The sequence below is a fragment of the Melanerpes formicivorus genome, unplaced genomic scaffold (genome assembly GCF_026170545.1).
Source record: "Melanerpes formicivorus ecotype bairdi unplaced genomic scaffold, bMelFor1.0.p_v2 SCAF_7, whole genome shotgun sequence".
Classification (NCBI taxonomy): domain Eukaryota; kingdom Metazoa; phylum Chordata; class Aves; order Piciformes; family Picidae; genus Melanerpes; species Melanerpes formicivorus.
In genome coordinates this window covers 8336652-8358081 of record NW_027142359.1, presented here as the reverse complement: position 1 = coordinate 8358081, position 21430 = coordinate 8336652, and the positions used below count along the sequence as shown (strand labels likewise).

The window sequence follows — 21430 nt, the reverse complement described above, 5'->3', positions numbered from 1 at the left end:
GTTATAACTGTACTTCAGTCTGGATGACTATTTATTTACTGATTGATTGGAGGGTATAGAACAGTAGTAGCATGTGCCACACAACACAAAATTAGCCAGTGACTTCAAGTGGACTGCCTACAGCAAATTGCTCCTCAAAAGTAAGATGCTTAAAAACTGCACCTGATGATTTAACTCAAAGAGGGGTGGGAAGAGAAGTCTCTTTGGAATTATCCTATAGATAACTTATTCATAGGCTATATAAATGTCTGAAAGACCAGTTCTACTGCTGCTTTGCTCTGATGCTTTCTGAAAATTCAGAGATGGTTGAGCTCGAGCTTGTTCCCTTCTGGTTAATCAAATGTAATGACATGAGTGGTAATCTAAATTATGCTGATTTAACAGCATCACAAGATGGCTGCATTGTGTAGGAAGACAGAACTCATGTATCAAGTGGTGTGCAGCATGAAAAAAAGTTAAATTAACAAAACTATTTAAAAACATATATTAAATCAAGGCTGTTCTTTGAGTTCTGATGATATAATTTCCTGTTACATCCATTTTAATGCTTCCAGCATTTAATACATAAACTTAAATATCACCTCTGTATTAATTACCATCAGTACCAGTGGCAGTTTTCAATCACTGACTGTAATTCGTTGAATGGAAATTACTCAGAAGATATTTTTGCCCTCATCTATCAAAGAAGCATATATTGTATAATGTGAATAGAAGCATATTTTTCCCCCCTCGTTTTCTCCATTTATGATGTGCACATATATAAGTCCTTTTTGCTGAGGAGAAATGTGAAGATTTTTCACTGCAAGAGTAGTCAGGCCTTGGAACAGGCTGTCCAGAGAGGTGGATGAGTCACCGTCCTTGGAAACGTTCTAAGGTTGTTTGGATGTGGCACTTAGCAATATGGTTTAGTTGTGAACTTATCAGAATAGGGTTAGTAGTTAGACCCTGATGATCTCAAGGCTATTTTCCAATCTGAATGATTCGATGATTCTGTGTGTGAACACAGAGAATATTGTCTGAGAGAGAGCATTCATTTGCCTAGAGGAATAGCTCCAAGATCATCTTTTAGTAACAAAAAATGTGAAATAATGTATTTTAGCATCCACAGAAGGTCTTCCCCTTATGACTCCATTCATGTATTTCTAGTAGAAAAAGTACTTGTTAACATCTCAATTGACATTAAAATAATATGGTTTGAAAATGTCAATTGCACTCTATTCCTGGCAGAGTTCCTCCTTTGTGTTCATGAGTCTGAAAGCTTTTCTTCTTGCTGATGCTGCAAACATAATGAATCATTCTTTATATTTTATCTTCTAATACCACCAATTTAATGACTAGGCATTTCAACCCAAGTATTGCTTCCTACATGCATCTCTCAAATACTCCTTTTCAGTTCTGAAATAAAAAAAACCACAAACACAACAAACCAAACAAAAAGCAACCAACAAACAACTTGATGACTGATATACCGAAATTAGCCATATTTCATGAAATTCAATAGGTGAATGCATTATCATATAGTTTACTAATATGGGATAGCAGTACTCAGCCTGCAGTTAACTTGCTCTTGACATGTGGTAACAATTACAAAAAGAGACTGGAAAAAATCTGTTGGAATCCTTTGATCAGCAGCTGGCTAAATTGCGACGTCAGTTACACAAATGTTATAGAAAAAAGTAGCTCTCTTTTTAATTGAACTGGTATTTTTTAGATTTATCTACTATTTTAAACTCCAATTCCTGATGGTTAATGCAGAAGGACCTATCTCATACAACATTCTTAATTAATTAGACATGACTTATCGCTACCAGCTCAATTTTTACACAATTCTTCCTGATCCAAATGCCATCCCTTCCAAACACTTGCAGAAAGAGAGAGGAACAGAATACCTTATTAGAAGATTTGTGGAAGCAAACTCTCTATTCTGCATTCCAACAGGCAGAACAGATTTTACTAGAAGCATAGGAAAATGGAGGTTGGAAGAGAGCTCAGGAGGTCTCTGGTCCGACAGGGGTAATTTATGCACACAGACCACATTGCCTTGGGCTTTATCTAGGTTGATGTGGAAAGTGACCCTGGGTGGAGGCAGCATGGCCTTTCTGTGCAACCTGTTCTACTGCCTGTCTTCACTGGGGAAAGGTTTCTCTTGTATCCAACTGAAGCTCTGTTTTCAACTTACATCATTGTCCCTTGTCTTCCAACTATGCATCACTGCATAGGGCCTGGCTCCATCTGTAGGTAACAGAGGGATTGCTGTCAGGTCTCACTGAAACCATCTCTTCTACAGGCTGAACAGGTTCCATTCCCTCAGCCTCTCCTTCCAGGGCCTCTGCTTCTACCCCATGACCAGTTTGGTGACCCTCTGCTGAGCTCAGTTCAGCTTACACATCTTTGCTTAATAAGGGCCTGCAAACTAAGTGTCATGTCTTGGTCTAATTTGTGATGGGTAAAGGGGGATAATCACTGTCCTCCATCACTGTGGTCCTGTTAAAACAGCCTAGGATGCTGTCAGCCTCCTCTGCTTCCAGCCCATGCTCAGCTTGCTCTCTGCCAGGAACCCCAGGCCTTTTCCAGCAAAGCTGCTGGCCAGGCAGACAGCCCCCAGCCTGCAAACCTGCAGGTGGTTACTCAGTCACACAGACAGGACTCTGCTCGCACCCTTGCTGAACTTCACTAGGTTCTTGCCAGCTCATTTCTCTGTCTCCTCTTGGCCAATCTGAATGGCAGTCCTTCCCTCAACTGTTTTGACTGTTCCCTCTAGTTTTGGTATTGTCTGGAAACCTGCCAAGTGTGCATTCTCACCTCCTCCAAGTCATGATAAAGATATTTAACAAAACAGGTTCCAGTGCAGATCCTTGTAATGTCCCACTTGCCCCAGGTCTCTGAGTAATGTCATTCACCACTGTCCTAAGACTGCAGTCATCTAGGCAGCATTTTACTCCTAAGAGTTTTTCACTCCTCCAGACATTGCTGTGTGAGCATGGAATAGCTCTCAGATCATCTTTTTGATGATCGATGACAATATTAATTTTTTTGCCTTTGTTGGAGACGTGCACCAGTTTCCACAGCCTCTCTAAGATAAGAAAGCAACAGGACAAGATTTACCTGCTCTTTTTGCACCCATCTGATCCTGTGGGATTATATGGGTCAAGTTAATCTGAAGCTATCCCTGTCTAAAATCATACACTGCTGGTGATTCTTCTGCTTGAAGCCTGCCTCAGAGCTGATAGACCTTGTTGGTGAACACTGAAAATAGCTCAGCCTTGTCTGTGTCTGCAGAATTACTGGATTTTTTTTTTATGTATGTGTATATATATATATATATATGTCTTTTAAAATATGTGATATTGCTTATGTATGTAAACATCCACACCAGCTGGTGTTACACAGTTTCAAAATTAGTTTCTTTCAAAGGATTCAAGCTGGTAAGAGGCTCTTTTTCTAATGTAACATGGTTATTTCATGTTTCATTCTCATCACCTCACACTCTTTATTCATACTCTAGGATCATCAAACCATTTTAAGAGCATGGGCAGTTAAAGACTTTGCTCCAAATTGTCCTTTGTATGTCCAGATACTAAAACCTGAGAATAAATTCCACATCAAGTTTGCAGGTAAGTGTAAGGTTTCAGCCATTTGAAACACTTTTTAGTATTTGGAAGTTTGTTTCATAAACAAAACAAAAGAAGATTCCCTCGGAATGTTTACTGGTTAGCAGCATGTTGAGCATGGTAAAATAACATGGGTTGTGTATGTGCTATCAATAGTAAAATGTCATATTTTACATTGAAGTCTTATTTATAAGCACTTTTAAAGATTTTTGTATATATAGAGAGCAAAGTTATTTTATATATAGAACACATCTTATTCTGTAATTATAGATGTAGCTTGCTATACCCATGTCCTTAAATAACTTCTGTCTACTAAAACATACTGTTACTATGGGCCAAATTTTATCCAACAAACATGAAAAAAGCCAACCTTCTCATGGGATCCTGGGAAACACTGTGGAAAGAGACATCATATATATTTTCTATATCCAGTAAAATGTGTCTTAGAAACTGATACAAAATGCAAATGATGTTAAGGAACCCAAACAAATCCTCTATTTTAAGAAGAGATAACCAGTTTTAATCTGACACTGTTTCTCTGCACTGTCTCTCTTTCTCTCTGTAAACACACACTTACATATATGTGTACGTAGAGACAGACATATTCTTGTGCAAAAACACACAGATACTTTTGTAATGAACTCATTTTGCCCATCTCTAGACAAATATGAAGTAGAAGCCAAGCTTTCCTTTTTAACTGTAATTTTGAAAATTCAGTTTTCTTGAAGGATATTCTAAGGAAGCAAAGATTGCCGATTCATACAAAATCTGAAAACAAACCCAAACAAATCTATGGAAAAAACTTTAGTCACCTCCATCACGCCAGAATGTGATGACAAAGTAAATTGAAGTGCAGAACAATTCCAGAGCAACAGTTCAAACTGTAATTTTGAAAGCTACTGAATTTACCACTATGTTGAAAAGAAAGGAAAAACCCATCAATAGCAGTTCTGAAGTTATAAAACTGTAATCTCAAACTATGAGATGGCACAGCAGGGAATGAAAGTCATGCTATTACAAGAATGATGATGCTTTTTCATCTGCCCCTTAAAATCACACAGGATAATCATTATCTCTTCTCCCTAGCCTTGGCCACTTTTCTTTATTGGTAACTGTGTTAATTTGTTGTTCCTGATTGTATTTTTAAGAGAGCTTCATTATTCTTAATGGTTTGTCTCTGTAGGAGCTTATAACTAGCCTTGCACAACAGAGGTAACCTTTTTTTTCTTTATAGCTGTTCAAAGTTTCAGGTTGAGAATTTGGATCCTTTTGTTTGTTTTATATGTTTTTTAACAGTAAACAACTCACTCTCAAATATTCCGTCAACTAGCTTAACCAATCTGGTATGTTACTGCATTCATTTACCTTCTGCACTTCCTCAAGAGCTTCAGGAGACCTTATGTGTTCTGTGCTTTGTTAGACCCCTCTATAATATTAATTATAGCAGTACTTTATCGTAAGTCTAAATATTTGTGTAGCACCTTACATCCCAAAAGAATTTCACATGGATCATAGGGATCGCTGCACCCACTTCTGCACATTCTCTCTGCACAACATTCAAGGCTGCAGATTGTCCTTCAAGATGAACTGAATTCTACTCCTGTAAAGCACAAGACATTTAAATTCAGTTTTAAATTGGGCAAGGTTATGAGCATGGTATAAACATCACCACTGGATGCTTACCTACTGCAAATGGCTAGGCTACTGATAGAGAGTCATGTGAACAATGTTTGTTTGCATACATTTTCCTAAGAGGATTCTACTGTGATTATTTATCTAATTCAGTTTTTCTGTATTCCAAAATATGTACCCTGTCCAGTGGGGGCTGCAGACCATAGCCCTGTCCAGAGTGCTAGTGAATAAAATTGGTCATAACTGCATGGAATATTTCTCTAAGTGCTTTTCCTATTATGATTCAGGACTGCTTTATTACTGCCTTCATGCAAAGGCTTCTTTTAAATTCGATATTGCTTTAAAAAATGGCTTGTTGATTCTGGAGGCTTCCCAAAACAATATTGTGCATTCTTATGAACCTGAAATATTTTATATCTTTTGTATAGTCTCTATATTTTTTTCTGTCCTTAACACACATGTTTAGAGACTATAAGTGTCTGAATTTAGAACAATTACAACCAAAGATTTGCAGAAAGTCCTCTTAACAAAAGTTTAACTATGTTGAAAATGTATAAAACAGTAGAAGCCCAGTTTCTCAGAGGCTTATATTGGGTTGACCTAGTGTCCTAGAGTGCGTGAGACAATCCTGGTTCCTTAATCTCCCTGCTTGTCCTTCAAACACATGAAGCTACAAAAAGTCATGTACCCTCAGTGTGTGCATCTGACCTTGTATTTCAGCACAAACATGAATTAAAGGGAAGATTGCCCACAGCAGAGCAGTATGTTTTTTGTAATTCAGGGATTAGAGTAAATTTTCTGAGTTGAACTTCTAACTTTTATATATTTCCTAGAAAATACATTAATTGCTGTTACCTTGAATATTCAGAAATTCTGTTCAGTCACAATTCCAGGAACTGGGGATACATTTTGACATTTTCTATTTATTCAAAATGCATCAGTGAATAAGCACAGATTGGTGAAGTCTTGACATTAAACCTTCAGTAGTAATTTATTTGAAACAAACATAGTCCAGGTGCATCAAAATGGATACCAAATGCATCTGATGATTAATCTATCCAATTACAGGTAAAAATTAGTCCAGAGGTAATGGATGGACATTTTTCTCTACCTGGTAGTGGTCATGTTAACTTACCAAATTGAGAAAAGTAAAGTTTTTCAGAATACTTCTGTCAAGTCTAGGACATTCTTACCACATGGGTGGTGCTGGAGGCATAAATCAGTATTTAAATCAGGTATGTTTTATTTTCAAGAACACTGAAGAAGTCCTAACTCACCACACTGCATTACCACATCTATTTGAGACAGACTTAGCAACAAATTTTCTGTGGAAATACATTTTCAACAGAAGCTACAGGTCTGGAAATCCTAAATAGAGTATTTCTTTAGTGTAAATGAAATCAAAATACTTCTGTTGGTAAACTGATTTGACATATTTAATATCCAGATCAAGATTAACTGAAGTTTCCTCTGGTATTTCACCATTACCATAGCTCCCGAATAAGAGTCCTGAATGTGAATATAAAACCCAGTAACATTATAGGAAAGCTGTAATCTGTCAAATAATTGGAGAAATGAGCAAGTTGATTTTGTCCTGATCTGTATCTACACAAGAACTTTACTCCAGCCCAGAGGCAAAACTTGTAATACCTCACCTCTCCTTCCATCTGGCTACAACATTTCTAGTCATGGTAATTAGGTTGCTGAAGAATATTTTACCTGAGGTTATCAAAGTACCTCTGAAAATTCAAAAACTTGAAGACATTTCTGAACTAGGTAGGGTGTTATTTTCATAGATTTTTTTTTTTACAGGGGCATAAATAGCTCACATAAGGTCAAAGTGTACAGTAGGAGTGGGAATCGTCCTGCAAATCCCAGCTCTGTGGCACTTGTTGTAAAGACATTTGACAAGATGATATGAACCTCTTACACAGATGAGATTAAGATGACTGCTGTAGGACAGCAGCCTGCTTACTGTGTGCTGTATTTTGTTAACAAGATATTTTACCTAAAATCCTTCCAGAAAGTTGATAATACATGTTAGAGAGTATAGAACATATGGAGGAGTTAAGTCTTAAGATATACTTTTCATTTGCATTGTGCCACTCATGATTTACTCACTTTCACTGATATATATTTAGGTAAGCATGGACAATTTGGTTCAATTGCAAGATCTGAAATTATAGATGATTAAATAGTTTTCCTGTCTGTTTTTTTTCTTGCTCCCATTTTAGCTATATTGCAACATTCTAATTAAAACTAAGGAGAAGTTATTTGGCAAAATCTTATACAAATTCAACAATATAGAGTATGTGCATTCCTTCAATATTAGGAAGTCAATATTCATTTTCATAAATCTTTGCCATCTGACTAATGGTAACAGGAATACAGCTATTCCATCCAAATTGCAGGCTATGCCTTACTCTCTCAAAATCTCCAGTTTAAAATTCAAATAGATTTATTAGTGGCACATGGTTGACTAAAAGAACACATTTCTGCCTGATATGTTTTCTGCAGGAAATATTTAATTGCTATAACTGAAGTATATTTAAGGGAGGGGAAAAAAAATCTCATTTTCTTCTATATTTGACAGTGTCTTTATATAACTAAATTAATTCCTTCCCTATGACATTTAAATAGGCTTTGATCTTCACAAAATGAGAGAATTAATTTCTCCTTTCAGTACTCAATGATTCTGATGTTGAAAAGCCTCTAGAAATTTCAAGAAAAGAAGTAGAGAAAGCATACAAAGTATGCCCTCACTTTTCAGTAAGGGGCATGCTTCTTATAGCTGCCTAATCAGTTCAGCTTAGGTAGTAGCTTAGTTAGAAAGGTGAGGAAGTTGTAAGGATTTCAAGGATACATTAATGCAACAAGAAGTAGAGGTATGTAGACAGCTTAAATCCAGGTGGGGAGATGATTTGCTTACTTTTACTTAGCAATTTTCATATGCCTTATGTTTTGAGCATCAGGTGTACTGCTTGCATTCTTTCCCATCTGAGGCAAATTCTGCTCCCATTAAATGTAACATAGATTAAATCAAAAGGTAAATTCAGAAACAAAATAAACTAATTAATCTGCAATAAATGCCTTTATGACCTTAGAAAACCTATAAGTTTCTTCACTGACAAGTTTTATTAAGTTCTAAGTTTTGTGCTTGTCTCTTACATCTATTTTAATACTCTCAGGTATATGTGAATGGCATTAAAGAGTAATTTCTGCTTCCTTTTCATGCCATGACCAGCACTCCACTATGTCCTGAATTTTAAGCACTAGCCATATTCATGCAATACTGGAAGCAAGTGCAGAAGATTTGACACTTTTCAGCGTAAGCCAATACAGAGCACTAGATACAATACCTCTGTTGCTTTCTCATCTCCCTCATAGAATCATAAAATCATGAAGGTTGGAAAACAATTTTAAGATCATCAAGTCCAAATGTCAACCCCATGTCCCAGAATGCCATGTCTGCTTTGTTTTTGAACACCTTCAGGGACTCCACCACCTCCCTGGGCAGCCTGTTCCAATGCCTGACCACTCTTTCAGTAAAGAATTTTTTCCTAATAGCCAATCTAAACCTCCCCTGGCACAACTTGAAGCCATTTCCTCTTAGCCTATCACTTGTTACTTGGGACAACTATTAAACGTTGGAATAAACTCCCAGGGAAGATGGTGGGTTCTCCTACATTAGACAGTTTGAAAGCCCAGCTTGACAGGGTGCTAGGCCATCTCATTTAAACTCTATTCTTATTCTGACAGGTTGGTCTAGATGATCTTTGAGGTCTTTTCCAACCTGGTATTCTATGAATCTATGAATACACAGCTGCTCTTCAGGTTCAAGGAGAGATGAGGATCTGGAAGCAAAATTTGATTGCCTTTCCCATTTTCCTAGAAAAGGAAAGGAATTGAAAATTCTTTTCAATGCAAAGTATATTGTAAAGCAGTTTAATTATTTTTTTTTTTACAGATCATGTTGTGTGTGAAGAGGAATTCAAATATGCTATGCTAGCTCTGAACTGTATATGCCCAGCTACCTCTACACTAATCACACTTCTGGTTCATACCTCCAGGGGACAGTAAGTATATACTACCATAAAAAAAAACAAAAAACCAAGCACCACCTTGTAAAAGTTTGGAAAACAGCTTACCCTAAACTCCCAGACCACTGTATTGTTTAAAAATAACCTGCATCTTTCTATACAATAAAAGTGGTGAGATGTTCTACTCAAGACATTATAATTTCAAAAAGAACACCCCCAAATATTTAACAATTTGTTGCATGCTGTTGTGCCTCTAACTAATTTTTATTTCCAATGTATTAGACTGAATCATGGATCTATCAAACAGTCCTATTTAAGAACACCAACAAGACCCAAGAATACCTATTTAATATGTCCATTTCCAAGTCTATTTTTGTACCCATATAAAAATTCCTATGCACTGAACTAAAAAAAAGTTTGTTTTTTTCCTTGCTAACATATTAAATGTTATTTGTTATTCAGTGCTTGTGCATTAAGCAGCAAGCAAACATACCTATGAAGAGACATTTTTTTAACATAATAAGCACACTGCCAATAGGGGTACAGAATTACAGTGTCTCTGCGGGCTGCACAAGAATACAGAGTCTAGTACAATGGATACTTTTTTTTTTCCATGTAACCATGGACCTGGTAACATCTTGATATTTACAAGTAGAGTTATTTAACCTTCTAATTTGCAGTATTCCCCTATGCCCAGGATAGGGAAAACTGAAATTACTGCTAGAACGTTTACTACTAGGAACGGCAAATGTCAAGATATTTTGATGGCACTCTTTGTGTAAGCACCTGTTAATAAGAAGACAACAAAACATTGTTCCCATGTCGCCTGAGAATCATGGTGAAAATATTCAATCTGCCTAGATTTCATTACCTGACATGCACAGAATACAGAACCTTTTGGAGTTATTTCATAGTATATGTACCTGAAAGAAGAGCAGAGAAGTTTCACTCAGCCATGTCAACTATCCATGCCTTTATATCCAAACTGAATACTAAATCATATAGTAAGTAGTGAAGAATATATGTTAAATAGACTTCCACCGTAAACAGTGAACTGATTACCTTTACATTGGTTCCTGTTTAACTATTCTTATGTTATCCTGGTTACGATCAGCACCTGCATTAAACAATGTAGGACTTGAGCCTGAAACTCCTATCAGTATTGACTAACTTAAAAGTACAGACTTGGAATATGGAGATACTGCATTGAATCAGCCACTTCCAACCTTCCATAATCTTCTCAAATTCTGTTCAAAGTCATGAGGAGGATTTTCTTATAATTAGTTCATGTTTCCATTCACAGAAGTTCTGTATCTGTTGACTCACAATTTTAGTAACATCAGTATAGTGACTGGGAAAATTGAAGTTATTACAGATAGCCAAATTCAAATTATTGACTGTACCTTTCTGTTCCAAGAAGAATGCCTCTTCTTTTTTTTAGGTGCATGTAACCAGGGGAGATTATCAGGGAACTCACCAGAACATTTCTTGCTTTTTGTTATTTCTGTAGTGAAAAGACATTAAGGGAGAACATGGCCACTTTCAAATTCTGGCTTCTTAATATTGGTTAATTTAGGGAGGCTATGATCCTAACCTGACTTGCATTTTAATGGAATTAAACACTCCATTGATAGTCCATAGAGTAAAACCTTGTCTCAGTTGTTTGTTGTAGTCTTTTACAAATGAAGTGCTACCTGTTCCACTGGGAATCTTATTTCCTATATTTATTAAGAAATAGTGTAATGCTGTTAATATTTCAAACTCCTTTCTAGGAAGGTAAATAGACTAAGAAGTTACTAAAAGCTGAAGGCAATACATACTTGGAGAACACAGAAGACAGTAAACAAAAGAACACAAAGAACAAAAGAAACAGTAAACAAAAAGAAATTCATGTACATAAACTAAAACCAGTTTTTCTTCTGGTATTACTATGTGAGGAGACTGGGGGAAAGAAATGTTCATGTTCAAAGCAACTTTGGCCATATCAGCTTACTATCAAAATTAAGGAGAAGCTTGTTGCTATTTATATGAACTGGCTTTAGTCTTTAATGCTGTTTTTTCAGATCAAACAAAGTAGATGTCAATAAGCATCAAAATTCTACCTCGAAACTTATTTATAATCTTACAATTGATCTTGTTTATTAATCTTAACATTTGTCTTTAAATGGTACCCAATTATCTAATCTATTAACAGAACCTTATTGGAGCTTGTATTATGATACAAAGTATGGGAAGAAATAGCCTAACTTGAACTTAATGTGGTCTTTACAGAACAGCCCCATGGGAAGCTTTTAGACAACTAACTGGAACCAAGCAGACATTAAACAGGTAACTCTTTTATTTTAGGGCAAAAAGGGAAATTTGGAAAAGTTGTCTTCTGTAATTACAGTTCTAATTCTGCTATTTTACACCGAGTGCACTGTTTGTTTATAAATGAAAATGGTTTGCTTATTTCCATCTTTAAACCAAATGTTTCTGTGCCAAAGATAGAGAGAAGTATGGCAAATTGAAGAAAAATGGGATTGTGTTAATATATTGAAAATGTATGAACAGAGGAGCATGTCCCAGTATCTTGAGATCTTAGTGCCAAGTAGCAAAACACAGAGCACATTTGTCAGTTTCATGTCCTATCTGCATGCATGCATTTATATGTATGTATAAATATATGTGTGTGTATATATATACTTATTTGTATACTTACATATATATATTATATTTGAATACATATATATACATATGAAATTACTTTGTTTAATATATACATATACACACATTTATATCCAGTAAAGCTGGTGCAGACAGAAGCTTGTTTCCACATCAAATTAACTAAAGAAGTTCACAGAAGCATGAAGTCTGCAAGTTTTGGTGTTAGCTGAGGTTTCAAACATTTTCACTAGCAGTCCACATGCATAAGGAACATTGGATGCACATAGTAAAGGATGATATGCTCTTTATCATTAATTTTTTCATGTTTGCAGTAGAGAAAAAACGATATGTACTTGTCATAGTACAGGTGGCACACTAGCTAAAATGTGCATATGGTAAATTCTAAAGATAACTGGTAAGCAAATGCAGGAAATAAAATTTTTCTTACAGATAAAATGATTGAAGCTAAATGGGTTTTCCTACATAAGGTGTTTCAAATTATTCTTTGCCTACTTCAAACAGGAAACAACCATTCTGCCATGGAGCATCTGAAGAGACTGCCTTTGTGAATAGAATGAGCATGCTGCTGGTTTCACCTGTCATCTTTAAATTGCAATGAATATACTCATTATGGTGTGAATTTAAAGTAATTGAGCCATATCTCTCCTGATACTAAAGTACATAATCTCATATGCCTATTACTTAGCAGAAAATGCTCTTTAATACACCAAAATAACTGCTGCACTTACAGTATTAGCAAGATTTGATCTCACGTACTTCTTTCAAATTAGACTATGGGACCTTTTTAATAGACATTTGTAGTTTCTGTTGCCATGAAATACTGTTATGATTGGTATAAATTTTACATTAAGTTTTAAATTATTCTCTTTATCTGTACATGTTTCAGGGACAGTCAGCAATCTTCAGAACAATGGCAGAAAATGTATGGCAGATGCTCTGGTAATGAAGTGTATCACATTAACTTGGAAGAAAGCACTTTTTTTGCTGAGTATGAGGGGAAAAGCTTCACATATGCTTCTTTCCATGCTCATAAGAAGTATGTTTATTTTCCTATCAACAATTAATTGTTCAAGCATATAATTAATTGTTTTGCCTGCAATGTAGCTCTGCATCCAAAGGTGCAGTATTACATGTTACCCTGTTTCTGGGTTTAAATATATGGCAACTAATATATTTCATTGATACTTTTTCTGTTAGTTACAGTTGGGCAGATAAAAGCTCACGTGGTTCTATACGGGCCAGCTCAGCCTGAGAGCACAGAATATAAAGAATATACAGGATAAGCCTAACAACCAGAAAAATACAGTACCGTAGAGAGGCAATGAGAATACCAGTCCCTTTCCACGTGCTAAAAAATGTAGATAAGCTTGGGGGGGAGGATGTTAGTGTATTAGTATGCTAGTGTATTTTTTTGTTATTTAGGAGTCATCTGGAAATAAGCTTCTTTTGTGGGGTACACATATTATGCTAAACACTCACTTTACAGGTGGTACCTGCTACATTTTGGTGATTGTTCAAAATAAAACCACACTGTTTCTGTTAGATGCTTACATACCTTCTTCAGGTTCTAGATCCTATATCACTTATTCAGTACTGCTCTGTGAGGTGAATGTACAAGCTAAACACAGATTATGTATATTCATATATATACAGAATGAACATATATGAAGCTTTGAACACTGAGTTTGTGATTAAATGAGATATTGTTTTGGTTTTATTTAATTATTTTCTATGACAAATACATTTCTAGGAGTGAACTGCAAAAATGAATTCTGAAAATTGGTTCCATTACACATGAAAAATGGAACAATTCAACATGATTAACACTTTTTCATATTATATGTCCATTCTTCTATTAATATTTTCCCAGAAGGGACTATTCATCTGGATAGTGAAATAGAACAGTATTAGAAGGATATTATGAAGATTATTAAAAACACTGGATTCAAACGCCTAGGAATTCATAGGCTCAGAAAAATTGTTTAGGAGATAACATTTTTCAAGCATGTTTGTCATCCAAAAGTTCTGCAAATGTTCATAATCTGTAAAATATAGAGATATAGTGGAGGTTCCTTTTTTGACAGTGGAAATTCTGGTGTATGTATAGGACTATGCAAAATGAACCATGCCTTTCCTTTTCTAATTAAGGTTTGGAGTCTGTCTGATTGGTGTTAGAAAGGAAGATAACAAAAACATTTTGCTGAATCCAGGTCCTCGATATATCATGAGTTCTACAGATATATGCTTTTATATAAATATCACCAAAGAAGAGAATTCTGCTTTTAAGAAGCAAGAAAAGCATAGAAAAAAGCATGAATCAAAACTATCTTATCATGGAGCTTCTAGGTTACCTGTACACAGTATAATAGCCAGCATGGGTAAGTAAAAAAAACCCAAAAAACAACAAACCAAGTAAAACCCCAAAACTCCTTGCAAAATATTCAGTGAGGTTAAGGCCTAAGTGTTGTACCATAGAATCATAGAATTATTAGGGTTGGAACGTACCTCAAGGATCATCTAGTTCCAATTCCTCTGCCATGGGCAGGGACACCTCACACTAGGTCAGGTTGCTCAGAGCCACATCCAGCCTGGCCTTAAAAACTCCAGGGATTAGGCTTCTACCACCTCCCTGGGCAACCCATTCCAGTGTCTCACCACCCTCATGGTGAAGACACTGGGATCAGCTTCCTCTGGAACCCACCCTTCTCCAGAGCACCAAGCACAAGCCCTGAATCCTGTGCCCAGCTCTCTGTGGGTTTTCTTTTTCCCTCCCACCCATTCTCTGACCATCAGAACTGCACAGTCATGAGGCCAATTTGTGCTTATGGGCAAGATTTCAGCTGCAGCCCGCCCGAAAGGCCTCAAACTCCTTTTGCCATTTTTGTATATTATTGTAACTAATATTTCTATTTAACTTCCAATTTTCCATGAGTGTTTTCATTTTACTCCTTTGGGGTGAAATGCTTTCTGTATGGTGCTATTTCCGGCTCAAACCAAGACAGTAGTGCATTTTAAAGTTTTTAATAGCATATTCCTAAAATTATATTAAAGTAAATATAAGAAATTATAACACTGTGCAGAAAGAAAAACTAATAAATACCTTTCTGTTTAGAAAAAAAACCTGAAAAACAATGTAATTTGGTTAAATTAATCTTTTACCTGACAATATGGAATTCAACCACACAAGAAAAAAAAAAAGAAGTAATTATTAATAAACTCTATTTAAAGCAAAACAACTGGGAAAATCACATGGGTAATTTGTTTATCGATCATAAGTGATTGTAATTTTCCTATAAGCTTCTTTAATTTAAAAAAATGGCCTTGCTCAGGAAAAAACCCAGAGGTTGTTGATATATATGTAAGTATGCATTAATTATATAAGGTATGATTAAAAAAAGGTAGTTCACAAAAAAAAAAAAAAGAAAGATATCAATGGTCAGGAAAAGTGCTAATTTGCAGGAAAGGTCTTCCTGAGGTATACCTTAAATGTTTGTTATATTGTCATGTAATAAACACAGCCAATGGAGTGTTCCTTTCAGTCTTTGGTAATCCCTTCTAAATAAGAAAATCTCATTCAAATGTTTTGACAACCACATTGGAAAAAATGCTTTCTCCAATATTTCAGGGACAGTGGCTATCGATTTACAAGATGCAGGATGCCGAACATCAAGCGGACCTACGCTAGCTCTTCCTTCTGAAGGAGGTAAAGAGGGCAGGCGGCCCAGCATAGCACCTGTCTTGGAGGTTGCAGACTCGTCCTCACTTCAGACATGTGATCTGCTAAGTGACCAGTCAGAAGATGAAACTACCCCGTCAGATGATGAAGTCTCTGCAGGCATAGAGTGTGTATATTAAATATAAACAAAGTCATTTGAAAAGCTAATATTATGTAAACAGCATGGATTTTTTTTTTTATATGCAGATCAATCCAAGCAGTTGTAGCAAGCAAGATCCATAAAGACCAGTAATAGAAGTATTTCCAATTATGATATGCTGCTGTCTGTTAGCAGTATGCTCGTATGCCTATTTCAAAAGGAAAATAAAACAGATTAACTTCCCCATTTGTTGGTGGATTTTCTATAAGCAGTTATGAAGCTCTACTTTGTGTATTGCCATTTTTTTAATAGCACTTTTATGGCCGTTTTTCTTATGTTCCATAGTTATAAAGATGGGACTCAGTCTGTAAACAGATAAATACTTCTTCCCTGAGAGTGCAGTGACAATCAGATCATTCAACAGGCCTATCGAACATTGAGGCTAGGTGTGGTGTCTGACTTCAAATAACAAAAAAGCAGTATGAGACAAAATTAATATATCTAAATTAAAATGCTTGTTAGCACATTACTTAAAGTAATGATGCATTACTAATAGAAAAAAATTAAGATTCTATCCTGTAACTTCCATGCAGATAGGCAATTATGTTTATTGGGATTACTGACAGGGAGGTTAATACTGAAATACACAATTAAGCCTGTGGCTCACCTTTTCAGCACAGTTTCCTGTCTCCAACAGTGGCAAGCAGGAGAAGCCCCAGGGAACATTATAAAGCTACAGTAGAAGCAATAAAACAAACAAACTTATATCTACAGACTTAAATATCAGGGTACAAAAGGGCTCTTATTAAAAATTAAGGCCAATTAGATTATTCATCTCATCATTAAGAGATTTTGCTGCTTTAAATTTATTCCAGCTACATTGAAAGTATGTTGTTATGGAGAGAAGTCAATGACCTCCTTCTTGGTAAGCGTTTGAAAGAAAAATGGAGAAGGAAGTGCAGATGTACCACAATTATTTCCATTGTCCTTCTTTTCTGTTTTTTCTTTCCTTAAAGGTTTTCAGTACATGCATTCAAAACACTAGGGCAACTCACTGATACATCAAAGCATTTCCAAAGATGCCCATACGAAAAATAAAACTCAAGCAAAATTCTTTTAATCCACAGAAGCATATTAGCTTTCACTCAATTGGATCAAATTGGTCAAAGCCACAGAATGTATTCCTTTGATCCTTACTGAATATAGTTCTTTTCATGTACTTGACTCTTGTAGTCTACAGATAACCACAAAATTTAGACATTGGTGTAAACATTGTATAAAGTAGGAGTGTGGTCAAATGTGTTTCAGTAATTTGCTACACTGAAAAAATGTTCTGTTCTAGGTATGCCAAAGGCTATCCTCCTTATTCCCCATACATTGGAAGCTCTCCCACATTTTGTCATCTTCTGCATGAAAAAGTACCCTTCTGTTGTCTGAGACTAGATAAGGTAAAGACAGTTCCTGTTACTGGATAAAAATACATTCTCATTTGTCTCTTGCACATGAACAGAGTTAATGTCTGGTTTCTACTTACAGATGAGGTTTGCTCAGCATTTACTAACCTGTAGTTTTTCTCATCCTTTTAATCACTAAACATTTTTGTCTGTCTATTCAGGTCTATATTAGATCATGTGATACAATTTTCTATTTCTGATGGTAAACTGCTTTAATGCCACAGCTAATCTCTTTATTAGTACCCACTGGACTTGTTTCTTGATTTTATTTTAGGGATGCCAACATAACTACTATGAAGATGCAAAAGCCTATGGATTCAAAAATAAATTGATTATAGTTGCAGCAGAAACTGCTGGAAACGGCTTGTATAACTTTATTGTTCCACTCAGAGCATATTACCGACCAAAGAAAGAGCTAAATCCCATTGTATTACTCCTAGATAACCCGTAAGTAGATGTCAATTATTCATTTTGTGATACATTTTAAAGTCATTCTGTCATTATTTCAGTAGATGATCACTCTTCACGTGGCCAACTTAAAATCAAAAAAATTATGGCACATTTATCTTTGAGAAACGTTGGTGACAAAAATAATATCCTATGGACACTGGCATATACCAAGATTGACTTTCTACTGAGTGTAAAAGGCCACAGTGAAATTAATTGCCCTTATTCTTCATAGCCAATGTTTCAGCTAAGTGTTTCTTTAAAATACCCCAACTAATATGCTAAAATTAAGAAACTTCATACACACCGTGAAAAGCAGACTGCCTAAGAGTTCCTTACCTACATGACAGTACTTCACGCAACATTAACTTAACACAAGGCATTTAGTGGCCTGGACCACTTAAGTATATCTAAAGTCATATTAGACTCTAAAATAAATAGTTCTTTAAGGCAGTAGCACACCCACAACATCCCATTTATAATTATATAAATCATGGAGATTGCTGGAATTCTTAGCTTTTTTTGCACTAGCTGTTTAAAATTTCAGAGTAATTCTCTGGCAAGGCTGATTCATTTATCTGAATGAGATCCCCCCCCCCCCCAACACTTTGGCACCGCTCTAGTACTTAAAATCACAATTTGGAAGACCCAGTTACGGAGGTGTGGATCAAATTGTGACTCAAAGGAATGATAGCAGCAGACATTTCTTACAGGTTCTGAGGCCTGACAATTTCCTTTCATGCGCATGTTTTAGTTTAAGTGATTTATTATGCAAACACCTGCTGTGAAGGGTCCCACTTTTGCTTCAGACAGCTCTTTAGTGAAGCTGCCTACACCTGTGTTTGCAAACCAGAAGCGTTTTTTAATGTATGTATTATGGCATAAGGTGGATTACATAAATTGGTAGAAAGCCTAAATTAGACTACAGGACTTCTGATGTGTAACTTTCTTGGTTAAAGAGTTGAGCATACAGTGCCCTCTAGTGCTCGTTCTCTTTTCCAGCACAGTGCCTGTCTTTACATGCCGTAAAGCATTTACAGTAAACCCACTTTTTATGAGCACAAAGTAAAAACTATAGTTGCTAATTAAACTAAATACCCTTAGCGTTGTCTCTATGCAGCATTTGCAGTGAATCCTCTGAAAGGACAGCATCACAGGGACTACCGAAAGTAGCTCAAAAGCCAGCCTGCTTTTCATACACACATGGGGTGGAATTCAGGCCAACTGGGATTTTGTAATTTGCTTCACCTAACTTAGTGTCATGGTTTTAGAGTGGACAGAAATTCTTTTCCTCTGCCCAGAGGAGTAAAAGAAAAACTCTCCACATAAGACTGGAAAGACTTGGAAATTTAAAAGGAAGCACTATTCACAAATATATATACGAAGGTACCAAAACATACAAACGACACAAAATTCATATTCAGCCTTGGCCCAGTTTCTCTCCAACCTGAACTTGCTTCCAAAAAATTCACTAGGCCAGAACCTTCCAAGACCTTCCCCAAACCAGGCCAAAATCCCAGGCCTCAATGCCTACCCCCATACCTCCCTACCCAGGCCCAAATGATGCAGAAAAATGTTAGCCAGGCTGCTCAAAGGCAAAAGCCTCAACTCGCCTGAAAACACCAGAGAGATACCAGCTCAGCATGCTGGGTGAGGAGAGGAAAAGGGCAGAACAAACAAGTGCGCCCATTTATATAAAGGAGTAGATGCAGGATTATGGGAATGAAATAACAAAACTCACACTTTTCTGGTGTCCACCCCCTGGGCTATCTGGTCCTTCTGAAGGACCTTTCTATGCTTAAGACATCAGTCTTAAACCCACAACACTTAGGAATGCAGCCTCCTTTGAGGAACATATCTATGTCTTCTTGCCACATTCCCATTTTCTGAATTCATCAAGGCAATTTCTTACAGTATTTATTACAGTATTTGTTACAGTATGCTCATTCTGATAGCTACACATCACATGTTTTAAGATTTCTGATGTTTCTTAATGTGTAAGAAGAAACAGAGTAAAATTTGTCAAAGAAACAACGCCAAAAAAAACTACAGTATCTTCAGTTTTACATTCAGTTTTTTAAATAATGTTTCATTAATGTTGTCTCATTGATGTGAATGGAGCTGTTACTACAAAACTCAAATTATTTGATTTCCACATGAAAACAAGCAGGGAGAATTTTCAGTTAAGTACTCCAAAGTCAGGCATTGGAGCACAACTTGGTAGTGTATCTTTGACATCAGTAATTGATTTCTTACACTGGGAATTGTACTGTGCCATAAAATTTCTGATTTAAGAGGTGCATTTATTAATACAAGCATGTTAATTCTGATCATTCTTTATGATCACAGCAAACTGTTGATTCACAGCTTTCTGCCAACCAATTTTCTGTTTAAGAGTAATGTAATACTGCCAAAGTTTTAAAAAGTTGCATTTCTTTTTATTTTGTTTTACTTAAACAAAGCTACCATCTTATTGAAATATTTTAGAATAGATACTGCTGTTGTGATATTATGTTTCATTTTGTAATCCCATCTGCTGCTTAGGCCAGATATGCATTTTCTGGATGCAATCTGTTGGTTTCCAATGGTTTACTACATGGTGGGCTCTATCGACAAGTAGGTGAAATAACTGTTAGAAAACTTAACATTGTAGTGCTCAGTGGTTTGTTGTGTGTATCGTCATTGCATGTTTAAGTGTGTGTTGTATATGAAGATAATCTTTGCATGCATGGTTTGTATCTGTGTGCTATAATTTGGGATTCCAAATTTCTGGCTTAAAAGGATATTCTTTGCAAAAAGTGTAACAGTGAACACAGGTTAATGTATTCCAAAGCATAAAACTGACGTTTACTGCTTGCATGAATATCTTCCTAAAAATTGCCAGATTATAGCCCTGATTCTGGTGTCATTCTGTAGCCCCGATTCTAGGGTCATTCTATGCTTAGTTACAATTTGTTTTGATTTTCTAGCTGAGTTTTGTAAAGATAGCTACAGAATGTAGACAGTTTTGACAATCTTGAATGCATCCAACAGTCTTCATCTTCCACTGCATAACCTGTCATCTACTATATTTCTGTCTCCACCTCTGCTAATATATATTTGCATATCTAGGATTAGCAACATAGAGTTAATGTAAAAATCAGACAGAAATAAGAGGAACAAGGGCTCATTAGCATTTTAGTGAACTCCTGTGTGTAGAGTATCAAATTAGGAAAGAAGCTTCCTTGCTTCACTACATAGCTAATTTTGAGTTGGGGCTACAAACCCATAATAATCATTCTTTAAGCAGAAATAAAAAAGCTATTTCCTGCCGTGAATCAACAGAATTCAAATTTTCAATGAGAATTCTGGAGTTTCAGCATTTCTCCATCTCAACTTGTTGTAACAAGGGCTTTAAAACTACTTACAACAGTGACACAGTCACAGGTTGACCATGGTCACAATCATTGTGGGATTTGCACAGATTCTACAGAGATGTTTTTCATTTTCTACAAGTCTTCCCCTAAACAAATAAAGTATCTCAGGGTATTAATATCTACTACTTTCTTGTGATTCCACAACAGTTATATAAAAGAATTCGTATCATCATCATAATTGAATTGACTGAAAGTAGTTAAGGTACTGAATAGTCCAGAGATGTTAACGTGTTTTTGTTAAAACAGAAAATTAAGGTTTAATTCCATTTACTGGGCAACCAGATCTAGAGAGAGCTGTCCCTGCCCATGGCAGGGGGGTTGGAACTGGATGATCTTTGGGGTCCCTTC

The 21430-nt window shown here is 36.0% G+C and overlaps 1 protein-coding gene across 1 annotated transcript in view; it reads left to right on the top strand.

The window, feature by feature from the left end:
* KCNT2 (potassium sodium-activated channel subfamily T member 2) overlaps nt 1-21430 on the top strand; it is a 131545-nt gene that overhangs the window by 87473 nt on the left and 22642 nt on the right. The window contains exons 14-22 of the mRNA XM_068140886.1: nt 3506-3614; nt 9211-9319; nt 11555-11611; nt 12837-12986; nt 14099-14328; nt 15576-15792; nt 17108-17213; nt 17494-17666; nt 20211-20282. Coding sequence (XP_067996987.1) covers nt 3506-3614; nt 9211-9319; nt 11555-11611; nt 12837-12986; nt 14099-14328; nt 15576-15792; nt 17108-17213; nt 17494-17666; nt 20211-20282 — 1223 coding nt within the window. The remainder of the gene's footprint in view (nt 1-3505; nt 3615-9210; nt 9320-11554; nt 11612-12836; nt 12987-14098; nt 14329-15575; nt 15793-17107; nt 17214-17493; nt 17667-20210; nt 20283-21430) is intronic.